The sequence below is a fragment of the Mustela erminea genome, chromosome 13 (genome assembly GCF_009829155.1).
Source record: "Mustela erminea isolate mMusErm1 chromosome 13, mMusErm1.Pri, whole genome shotgun sequence".
NCBI classification, from domain to species: Eukaryota; Metazoa; Chordata; class Mammalia; order Carnivora; family Mustelidae; genus Mustela; species Mustela erminea.
In genome coordinates this window covers 73,424,512-73,436,716 of record NC_045626.1, presented here as the reverse complement: position 1 = coordinate 73,436,716, position 12,205 = coordinate 73,424,512, and the positions used below count along the sequence as shown (strand labels likewise).

General features: G+C 47.6%; 1 protein-coding gene across 1 annotated transcript in view; it reads left to right on the top strand.

Moving 5' to 3' along the window:
• The window catches only part of MYO18B (myosin XVIIIB), a 255,291-nt gene that overhangs the window by 128,513 nt on the left and 114,573 nt on the right, over window positions 1–12,205 (top strand). The window contains exons 29-32 of the mRNA XM_032310793.1: window positions 2,306–2,460; window positions 6,447–6,570; window positions 7,319–7,519; window positions 11,255–11,365. Of these exons, the coding sequence (XP_032166684.1) occupies window positions 2,306–2,460; window positions 6,447–6,570; window positions 7,319–7,519; window positions 11,255–11,365 (591 nt within the window). The remainder of the gene's footprint in view (window positions 1–2,305; window positions 2,461–6,446; window positions 6,571–7,318; window positions 7,520–11,254; window positions 11,366–12,205) is intronic.

Here is a 12,205-nt window from a genome sequence, read left to right as displayed (position 1 = left end):
TGAGAACTGTCTTTTAAGGTCTTTGGCCCATTTTTTAATTGAGTTGTTTTCTTGTTGGGTTTCAAGTGTTCTTTGTATATTTTGGAGAACAGTCGTCTGTCCAATATGTTTTTTGCAAATATTTCCTCCCAGTCGATAGCTGGTCTTTTCATTTTCTCTCTATTTTTAAAAGATCTTATTTATTTATTTGAGAGCAAACAAGAGAACACACAAGCAGGGGGTGGGTGGGGTGAGGGAGAGGAAGAATCAGGCTCCCCACTGAGTAGGAAGCCCCAACGTGGGGCTCAATCCCAGGACCCTGGGACCATGATCTGAACTGAAGGCTGATTAACCAACTGAGCCAATCAGGCTCCCCTGTCTTTTCATTTTCTTGACAGTGTCTTTTGCGGGGCAGAAAATTTTAACTTCTAATGAAGTCCAGCTTTTAAATTCTTTCTTTCATGGGTCATGACTTTTGTGTATATCTCTAAAAAGTCATTGCCAAACCCAAGGTCATGTAGGTTTTCATCTAAATTATCTTCCAGGAGATTTAAAGTTTTGCATTTTCTTTTTTATTTTTTTAAAAGATTTTATTTATTTATTTGATAGACAGAGATCACAGGTAGGCAGAGAGGCAGGCAGAGAGAGAGAAAGGGGGGGAGGAAGCAGGCTCCCTGCTGAGCAGAGAGCCCGATGCGGGGCTTGATCCCAGGACCCTGAGATCATGACCTGAACTGAAGGCAATGGGTTAACCCACTGAGCCACCCAGGCACCCCTATAGTTTTGCATTTTAGGTGTGTGATACATTTTAAGTTAATTTTTGTGAAGGGTGTATGGTCTATGTCAAGATTCTTCTTTTTTTTTTTTTGCATGTGGATGACCAGTTGTCTCAACATCATTTGCAGAAAAGATTATTTTGCTCATTGTATCACCTTTATTCTTTTGTGAAAGATCAAATGTCTATATCTCTGTGAGTCTCTTTCTGGGCTCTCCTCTTCCCTTGCACTGCCTTAGTCTTCCTCACCTCTGGGCCTTTGCACATACTGTTACCTTTTCCTAGAATATTCTCCTTCCCCGACCTGGATACCTCCAACTCTCCTTAAGATGTGAGTTTATAGGTCCTTCCCTCCAGAAAGTTTCCCCTGATACAGACTGGTTGGGTGCCCTTGAATTGTGTCCTCAAGTATAAACCTCATCATGATGTATATAATTATCTGCTCACTTCTGGGTTCCCCACCCCCATCAGTGATGAGCACCTTGAGACTTGAGGTCCTACTTGCCTGTCCTGCTGTTAAATGTATTTCCTCACTGAGAGAAAAGCATTATGTGACCATCATGCAGAGGGGGGCCAGGGTGAGATCATATGGGGGTTTTATAAACAATGGAAGGTCAGGATTCTCCCTGCCGATGATGGTTTTTGTGGTCACTTCCAAGCCAGACATTATTTTGTAGTCCTCAAAGTCATCCTGAGCTGTGGATAAACCCAACTACAAGGGAACAGCGGAGTTCTTTAGTAACAAATTATAAAGGCGGGTCAGTTTCCCCAAGGAAGGGGGTAGTTATTCATGCTGCATTAAGAAGTAATAAAGCTGCAACCTTTTCTGAGCTGCAGAATATAAGAAAACATCCCATTTGCCTTCAAATACTGAATTTAGAATTACAGGCTTCATTAACTCAGAGTTTTGCTTATTTAAAGAAATTCTTTAATGAGGCCATTTCTTCAAAGCAAGTGTGCTGAGTTGTCCTCTCTCCCAGATTTAAACTAGGACATTTGGGAGGGCTTTTCCTTGAGGAAGAGGCGAGAGGCTTTGCTTTTCTGTTTGTTTACGGTTATGTGTATTGCTGTGTAATTCAGGCTGTCGAAAGTGCCATTTACGGCCTGAACCTTTACAGACTGTCTCATGGGGTTCCTGGGTAGAGCCTTGAGATGTACCATTTTGACTGCTTCTTGGCTAATCTCCACATGGCTCCGAGATGAAGCCCATGGAGGAGGGTATTAATACTGCAGGCTCAGAGGACTGTCGTGTTGAGGCAGGGCTTGGGTAGAATCTGTGGACACTTTGGCAGAATTATTATGGAGGCAATTTAAACCCTGCCCCTGAGGGGCAATCGCCCCTGCCCCCATCTTCCCCCTGAGCAGACAGGGTCAGAGAAGCAGCTTCCTTGTGGAGACACAGGCAGAAAGTGGTCCTGTCCGGGTCTCTCTGGCCCTACACCTGTTCTCTCCACCACACTCACTGTGGTGATGGCAGCTACTTGAAGTTCAAAGTAGAAAGTCAGTTCAAGGGCAGACCTAGCGGGGTAATTCATTCTGTGACTCCCACAGCTTGCGGAGCTGCAGAGCGCCTACGAGGGGGCCAAGAAAATGGCCCACCAGCACAAGAGGAAGTGCCACCATCTGACGTGTGACCTGGAGGACACCCGCCTCCAGCTGGAGAACCAGCAGAGCCGAAATCACGAACTTGAGAAGAAGCAGAAGAAGTGAGTTGCATGACACTCCCCTCGTGGGGGCTCCAGGGTGGGCTATATTGGTGCGAGGGTCTTCTGGGGTCTCCAGGTTCTCCTCCTCAGGCCCCCTCCCTTCCATCAGGGCTCCTCATCCACAAGGCCTAATGCCCTTGTCTGGCCTTTAATATCCTCCCCACCACTCACATCTTATTCCTGTAAGGTTCTCCCACATATGTAGCAAGAAGTGATTCCCTCCTGTTACCCAATCAGCCACATGACCTTGGGGAGAGTTCTTGGCCTCTCGAGGCCTCAACATCCCTGTTTATCAAGTGAGGAATTGGTTACGGAGGGTGAGGACACCCTAGCATGGTGGTTGGGGGAGTGAGCCCTGATGTCACGCTACCCCAGTTTAAGACCTCATTATGCCCTTTTCCAATTGTCTGACCTTGGACAAATCTTTCAACTCCTTGAGCTTCAGTTTCTCAGCCTCAGGTCAGGGGGCAGAACACACCATACCAGTGAGGACTAAATGATATGGTTGGTAGACCCAATGGACTGACGTCTGATTCTTAGCCCCATTGTAGGATATGGAGCCACAGAATGCGGAGGCCAAAAATCCACTCACTGCTCTCGGCAGTTAGGGCCTCAGCTCTCAGATCACATGAACAGCTCTGGCACAGACAGATGGAGCCTTGTGCATGAGCCTGATGCCTATCTTGAAGCTGCACTCTGGTTCCCATGCTCCCCAAATGGTAGAACCTAGATGGGGACCCAGGAGCATCCGTCTGCAAAACCTCAGTGCCCGAGCTCATTTAACTCTGGACACCCGCTGTGTTGGAAGCCCTTCAGCTTGTTTGGTGAGGGTAGTTTGTGGTGTTCAGGGGTCCCGTTTTGAGTCAGACAACCTCCAATGGAGACTTCATAGGAGACAAAGAGATGAGATACAGCCTCTTTTAGACAGTCTGGGAAGAAAATTGAGAAAAATGTTACGAGAGATGCAAGAAGGGGTAAGCTGAGTTATATTTTCATGGGAGTGGCATAGATTTTGAACTTGGTCTGTGTAATTAAATATTATTTCTCTCACTTGGAGCTTTTCTGAGCTGGCTTCTTCATGTGAAAAAAAAAAAAAGATCTTTGAGGGGGTTGTTAGCAATGGCCTTCCAAAACAAGAGAGGTTTCTTTAATCTTTTATTGATATCTGACTCTGTTTCCTTTTTCATATTCCTGGGGACTCAGCTGAATCTTGTCATTGTGGTGGGGAAAATGGCTTTGTCCTACGTTGGTCATGTCCTGTGTAACCTTGTCAAATGATATCTCCTCTCTAGGCCAGAGAAGGGCTGGGGCTCCTAAGGAGTTCTTGGACTTATTGCTGAAGAATAGCTTCTATAGGGGCACCTGGGTGGCTCAGTCAGTTAAGCGTCTACCTTTGGTTCAGGTCATGATCCCAGAGTCTTGGGATTGAGCCCCATGTTGGGCTCTCTGGTTGAGAGGGAGCCTACTTCTCCCTCTTCCTGTGCCTGCTGCTCTGTCTACTTTTGCTCTCTGTCAGATAAATAAAATCTTTAAAAAAAAAAAAAAAGAATAGCTCCTACAGACCCCGTCTGTAAATGGGGGACTCCAGCTTCCCCTCAGGGTTTCTGCCAGTTATGACAATATCAGCTTTCCTCTGTGGGTTCTGCTCCAGTTCTTTTAATATTTTTTAAAGATTTATTGATTTATTTGAGAGAGAGAGAGAGAGATTGAGCAGGCAGGGAAGGGGCAGAGGGAGAGAGAGAAGCAGACTTCCTGCTGAGCAGGGAGCCTGACACAGGGCTAGATCTCAGGATCCTGGGATCATGACCTGAGCTGAAGGCTGATGCTTAACCAAATGAGCCACCCAGATGACCCTCTGCTCCTATTCTGAGGAGTTATGTCGGGGGGTTTCACTCTTCAGTGAGGATGGGAGCTTTCCAGAGAGATGGAATTTCCATCTCTCTGGTCTTTCCCTGACACTCCTCGGGCAGAATCCTCCATTCTAGGCACTCAAGACCCTCCTGATGGGGCTCCCCTGGGAAAATCCCAATTTATTCATACTTATATTGTTTCCCCCTGAGACTTACTTGTCCTGTGGTGCTCCCTATCCCTCTCCCATCTCTTGGCAGACATTAATTCATGTTCTGAAGCCCGTTGCAAACAGCAGTCATTTTCTGTCTCAGGGGACCAACATTTTAGCAGGGAGCCGATGGACGATAGAAGCCTTGCTCTAATGATGGGAAGTCAGGCAAAATGTAGTGGGGAAAGATCTAGAAGGGAGCAACCCTTCCTCCTATTTTTCTAAGTCTAATCAAACTGTAGAGGTAGCCGCCTCCTCAGTTTGCTGGGCCCTGGTGGACTGATGTCCACCACAGTTCCCCTATCCCCCCACCGTGGCATCTAAGTTCACAGTTACCCAAAGTGTTTCCATCTGGGTTTGGCTTCTTGTTGCCATGGTTACTCCATGGGTCACAAAGCTCTGTTCTGAGGGCCGATGGAACTCCCAGCCTGCTTCCTTGCGGTAAGGCCTGGGCTGGGCTCACCGACTCCCACACTCACTGGAGGTTAGAACCCAGGCCTGCTTTGGGTGGGGTGAAGTGGGTGTGGGAATCCATCTGGCCTCATGCAGTTTGTTGGTCAGTGTGTTCCAGAAGTTTGGGTCTCTGTAGGAGCCATTCTTTGGCATCAGGCGGCCTGTTAGGCCAGGCCTCCTTGGAACCCTCTTTCACTGGCTAGCCCCCACTGTCTGTCCCCAACTGTACCAGTTAGATGGGGGGCTAGCTAAGACAGCAATGGACCTGGACCCTGCCTGGCATTTGGGGCCAAATCACTCTGCCTGTCTGAACTTCAGCTTCCTCTTCTGTAAAATCCATATCATCACATGTTTCTTGCTGAATCCTTCCTACACGGACCCAGCGCAGAGCCTGGCACTCTGGGACTCCACACCATTGTTACCACCACGATGTTTCCCTTTTCAGCCAATGAGAAAGCTCCTGGGCTCTTCCAACAGGAGGACTCCCTCGTCCTCCCATGATGGGCTCTCTTGGGAGTCTGAGGCTTTGAATGACCATCTGGTGTTAAGATACAATGGATAGTCTTATAACAGGGGAGACTTTCTTCTCGCTGGGGCCCAGACCCCACGCCCAATTCAGCCAGGCTGGCCGTGCCCATGGAACTTTCCATAGGGGTTTCTGTGTGGCCTGAGGACAAGTGACCAAGGTCATACCTTATTGAGGCTTGGCAGAGAGCCTCCTCTACTGGTTTCCTCATCTGGGAGAGGGGTAGAAGTTCAAGGCAACTGCATAGAATGATGTCAAATCCAGGAGGTGCTTCACACTCGGCAGTCACCATCGTGGAGGAGCAGGTGGGCCCCAAATGAGGCATTTCCTGATTCCCAGGGCAGCCCCGAAGAGGACCGTTGAGTCTCTGTGTTTTTCACTGGGGAACCAAATGAAGACAAGACCGAATGTAGTAGTGTCCAGCCTTTTATCAATAATCACCGGCTCTGATATAGCTGATGGGTACAGAAGCCAGACAGTCTCCTGTAGGAGACACAGTATAGACTCTCTCTTGTTTGTGCAAATGTATACTTCCATTCCTTCCCCATCAGTGACTATTAGACCCCAAGCCTGTATATGGGGAAACCCGATAGATGAGGTTTTTCTATCATTCTGTATGTTCTTCTTTTCCTGTTATCTGTTCTGTTATCTATTCTACCCTGGCTTTCACCTATGTATTTTATCATGTTTTATACAAGTCTCTGTTATATTTGGAGAAGCTCTATCTGAGCCCTTAAAGTTGCCCTCTGACATTCTAGATTCCTCCTGCCCATCCACAACCTTAGATAAAAGCACCGAGTGCAAACTCTCATCTCTCTCTCCCTCCCTCTGTCTCTCTCTCTCTCTTTCATGGCTGCCGACAAGTTCACTGCCTCTCTCCAGCCCTTGCCCGCCCCTCATGCCCCAGGGACCCCCCCCCCCGCCATGACATGCCCTCTGCTTGAACAGGTTTGATATGCAGCTGGCCCAGGCCCTGGGGGAGTCCATGTTTGAGAAGGGTCTTCGGGAGAAAGTGACCCAGGAGAATACCAGCGTCCGGTGGGAACTAGGCCAGCTTCAGCAACAGTTGAAGGTAAGGGATGGGAAGGGCATGGAGCCCTCTAGGCTTTTAGTTGCTGGTTTCCAGGAAACCTGCCCCCCTCTTTCACCCAAGGTAAATAGTGACAAGGAAGAGAACCTTGGGGTGGGGTGGCAGGGGTAGGCTGGTCTGCCAGCCAGCTGGAGTCATGGGTTCCGGGGTGCCTTAAGACTACTGTCATTGAAAGAGTGATTGTCAGAGGATCTGAGCACTTTCAAGGTACCCTCCTGGGAGATAGGAGAGGCTGGGGAAAGAATGAGTCCCTGTCACCTCATCCAGGGGCAGCACCCTGTCCTATGCAGGCTCCCGTGCAGAGGGATTTTATTAAAATATGACATGGGCACTTTATTCATTTGCTCCTTTTTCTTCTCCCTGCTACCCCCAAGAGAGAGCTCATCCTGGCATTCAGCAATTTCTTGATCTAGCCCCAAGTTCTTTGATCCTGGAGTTGACTTTCTAACCTGGATGAGTCATTTCTGGACACCTCATCTCACTGCCCCAGTGTTGCAGTCCTTGAGATGTCACTTGCCTCTCGGCAGATACACAGCTCACAAATGGGCAAATGCTCCCTTTATGTGCTTTGAGGTCTAACTCTGGGGGCCGTGGTCCCTACAAAGGCCCCCGCCCCTACTGCTGTGAGCTGTCCCATTAAGTACTGAGGTAGGGATGGCAAGTTGTCCTATGGTGGATGGGATGCATGACCACGTGACTCTGGATCTCCACCGCCACTTGGTCTCTGCAGCAAAAGGAGCAGGAAACCTCGCAGCTGAAGCAGGAGGTGGAGACGCTGCAGGCCCAAAAGCGGGAGCTGTTGGGGTTGTCCTCCCTGGGGGAGAGCTGTGTCGCTGGCTTGAAGGAGAGGCTCTGGAAGCTGGAATCCAGCGCCCTTGAGCAACAGAAAATCCAGAACCAGCAAGAAAACACCATCAAGCAGCTGGAGCAGGTAGGAAAGCTCTGTCCTAGGCTCTATCCCAGACCGGCTCCAGTGCAGAAGGGGCTTATTGATATGCAACGCCAGCACCTTACCTCACTCAGCTGCTCCTTATTCTGCTGTGGTTCCCTATTAGCCCCGAAACCCTTTCAACCTCCGAGTCTGGCATCCAGAGCCTTCCTGATCTAGCCTACTCCTCCCATCCTGCCAGGGCCAGAAACCAGTGTGATCCCCACTTCATAGATGTAGAAGCTGAGGCTTGGAATCACAGTGGGGGTGCCGGGAATGGGATCTGGAACATGTGCCCTCTGACTCCCATAGCACCTGTTACTTCTAGGAAGACTGGCACTCTTATCTTTGGGGAACAGAAAATCACTATTGGGAAGAAGGCAGGAATATCGACTACATTAATACCAGTGAAGTATCCAATGAAGATTTTCTTTGTGGGCTTATTGGTTGATGTGCCCGTTTCATGCCACAAAGAACTCGAAGTGGCTTATAGAACGTGTGCCTCCTAAAACAGAAAAATTATAAACAAAATGATCTAAGCTGGAAAGACACACTCAAATAGACACCAAAGAGGTTTGGGGATGGTGAATTAATATGCAGATATAGAAAGCATGTGATCTTATACCCTTAATGGGTTCAGCTCTAAACTTCCTGGTGGCCAGAGAGAAAAAGGAAATGTGAGTTTTGTGATGTTTGCTATCCCAAGATAAAAAACAAACCAGCTTTTCCTGAGGTTTAGCTGGAAAGAAATTTCTCATGTGGCATTTCATGAGTGGCAACAATTTCAAAGTGGTTGTATGGCGGAGACCCTCTTTTTGAGAAAATCTGACCAGGTAGCACGAATATGGAAAGCAGATGAACTCTGAGCAGCTCTGGTTTCATGGAGGGAGGGAGTGAGAAGGCAGGGGTGCCTGGTCTGGCTTCTCACTTACCCTCACTCCACTGGCAGGAAACCCATTAAGTACTGAGACCCTGGTGTGGCAGGCGTGGAGGGAAAGAGTCTGAAGCAGTTCAGAAAACTGAGTTCCTTTAACTCACTCAGCCTACAGGGATTTATTAAGTGCCTACTTTGCATCATGCAAGGTGTGGACGTTAAGAATTCAGGTGTAAACAAGACATGGGTTCCTGGGTGGCTCAGACAGTTAAGCATCTGACTTAATTTTGGCTTGGGGCATGGTCTCAGGGTTGTGAGATTGAGCCCTGGAACAGGCTCCATGCTCAGCCTGGAACCTGCTTGGGAGTCTCTCTTTCTCCCTCTCCCTCTGCCCCTTCCCACCACTCTCTCTCTCTCTCAAAACAAAACAAAACAAAACAAGACAGATGTGCTTTCTGCCTTCTGGAAGTTTATAGTCATGTTGAGTATCAGGAGAAAGTTGAATTTGCGTATTCAGTCTTGGAAGCAGGATTGGGGGAACAATCAAGGTGAAGACTTCCTGGAGGAAGTGACATTTCCTGAAGGATGGGTCCAAGTTGGCACTGAGAAAGTTCCTTTCAGGAGGAAGAGCCTGTGCCAAGGCCCTGGGGCAGGAAAGTCCTGTGGCATTCAAGGAGCTGAAATATGTTCACATTGACAAGATGTCTTTAAGGCAGCTCAGTCTCTTCGACCTTAAGCAAGCCCTCTGTCTTCTCTGGACTTTGGTCTCCTCCTCCATATAGTGAAACTGGAGCCTTGCCCATCCCCTGGCTTCCCCCAGCTCCAGCTAGGAATCCACGGAGGCTCATGAAGGAGGTGGAATCTGTGTAGATTATTTTAAGGGACTTGGAGGATAGCACAGCTTGATAGCAACCTGAAGTCAAGAATAAAGTGAGGGCTTTGGAAAATTCTGAGAGTTCTTCAAGATACCACCAGGGGACCCCTTGGAACTCTGGAGCAGAAATGTACTCCTGTGACCTGAGGGACCCAAAAGTTAGTGTATCCTTCCTAATTTTCCATCCTTAGTGTACACAGAAGGCGAGGCTGACGCAATGCTCGAATCCATCTTCAGCTTCACCCAGAACCTCACACCACATTGTACCCTTGTAGACATCTGGGAGATATTTATTGATCACAATACAGCACTTTTTCCAGGGAATTTTATGTTAACTCATATAAGGTGGACATAAATGGTATTGCAGATGTCAGGACTATCCAAGAGGCTCGAAAAAAAATGAAAAAGAAATATTATATTTACTTGCTTAAGCTCCTCGTTTTGGATTATCTTCCCATAACCTCTGTCATTTTAAAGGAGGCGAGGAAGGAGGTTGACATTTAAAGCGAGCTTACTTTATGCCAGGAACTGGAATAAGGGCTCTGTGCTGTGCTATCCTTTTGCCTCTCCACCATGGTCCTGCATGGTAGAGAATATTGTCAACATTTTATTTTATTTTATTTCATTAAAGATTTTATTTATTTATTTGACAGGGAGAGAGACGGCAAGAGAGGGAACACAAGCAGGGGGAGTAGGAGAGGGAGAAGCAGGCTTCCCACAGAGTAGGGAGCCCAATACGGGGCTCGATCCCAGGACCCTGGGATTGTGTCTTGACCGAAGGCAGATGCCTAACCACTAAGCCATACAGGCACCCCTACTGTCAACATTTTAAAAGACCAACACTGTTTTTTCGCAACTGAATTTCCACATGAGGGACAGCAATTGAAATCTTCTGAAGGTTTGGTGAGAGGCTCTGGGTGGTGTGGTAAATGATCAAAAAGTTAGTTTCTACATTATAACCCATCTAAGGTATAGAGTTCCTAGTGCTGCACCATGACCAGGCATTAGAGTACAGATAAATGGAAGCCTGGAAGTCTAGATTCTTGAAGCCTGCATGCTGAAGATTCTGATCCAGTAGGTCTAGGGTGAAGCCCTGAAATAGAAATTTTTAAAAATTGCATTACTTAGGGCTAACATGCCATAGAATTTGAGAAGCAAGAGCTTGGGTCAGTGCCTCAGTTACCAAGATCAAGAAAGGAACACCTTGAAGGGCATCTGCTTCCAATTCTAGAACCTTCTATGAAACGTCACACAGTTTTAAACACTGTGCACTGTGGCTCTTTATAGGCTCTGAGCAAGTTTTGGAGGTTCTCATTTAAAAGACTTGTCTCCTTCATGGGCACACAGTTCTTAATTGTGTCTTCCAGGAAGTGAGGGGCTGTCATTCCTGTCCGTTTTCAAAAGAGAATGTCATATTTGTGTGCCAAGAAATGTGCTAGGTGTTTTATGTGGGCAATCTCATGGGATTCTCGTAAAAGCATCCTGAGGTTGTTGTTTTCCACCAAGTAACCAGAGGCAAAGTGGATTTTCCAAGGTGACATTTTGGGCAAGTGATCTCCCTCTGCAGGGTTCCCTGTCTTTATGAATAAACTTTTGTTCAACCTTCCATCCACCCGCCTATCCATCCACCTATCCATCCATCCATCCATCCATCCATCCATCCATCCATCCAAAAAACCCTCACCGAGCCTTGCTCCAGGGATGACACATCTGTTTCATGTTAAAATTGTTGAGAAGGACCCTGAAGGAGTCTTCCATCAAAATTCAGTGGGAAAGAGTGTGATGGATTAATGATGGCTTGTAATGGCTGCAGGAAGGGATGTGGCAGCACGTGGGCTATTTATCTATCATTTCTGACCTTCCCGGCCCCCTGGGGGATGACTTGGCTGTCCTCCCCACACTCTAGAAATGAAAAATGCAGGTGGGATACCCAGGTTGACATGGTTTGTGTGGATCGCCCTCATGAGCTTCTGCCCTTGCCGCCCCCAAGCTCCGCCAGCGGTTTGAGCTGGAGATCGAGCGGATGAAGCAGATGCACCAGAAGGACCGTGAGGACCAGGAGGAAGAGCTGGAAGATGTCCGCCAGTCCTGCCAGAAGCGGGTATGTGAACAGCACCTTGGGCCCTGCCAGGCCCTGGTCTAGCACCTGGTCCTGGTGCCATCTTCCTTCGAGTGGGGTCGGGGGGAGGGGTGGATTCTAGGGCCTGGGGATAGACCATTCCTGCAACCACTTAAGACCTTCACTGTCAGGGGTGCTAGAGTAGAAGTACATATCTTTAATATGGTTCTAGAACTTCCAGAAGTCTCTGGAACTATCAACCATCATCACCCCAAGATTTCTGCCAAAAGCCCATAATACCATGTGACTTTATACCTTGGGTAAGGACTTAAGGACTTACAGGTTTCAAGGAGGGGACTAGTTTCTTCTGGCTATTTCCTTTGCAAATCATTTCCTACACTTCATCCAAGCTCCGACAGACATTTCAAACCGTGGGTAAGCAAGCAATAAATCCTTGCAATTGTACCACCTAGAAACCATCATTATTACTATTTTAAAAGTCATTTCATAGCTCTCTGTCACTGTACACACACACATACATATTTATTGAGATATCGTTTTCCCTAAATGGGGTCATGCTTTCTTGAAGCTTGCTATTTTCACTCAGCGGTGTGTCCTGGGCCTCTTTCCATGTCGGCAAACACAGATCTCACTTACATACTGAAGAGCTTTAGAAGCAGTCCACCTTGGGTCCATGCTGTCATCTGTTCAACAAGTCTCCCATAGTTGGGCATTGAGGATTTTCAGATTTTCTGTTACTCTAACCAACGCTGAGATAAACATCCTTACAGATGCATTGACTGATGTGAATAGAAGATGAATCTTTTTAGTGGAGTGGTTGGAAATCTGTGGGTTATGGCACAGCAAACAGGCTTTCTCGCT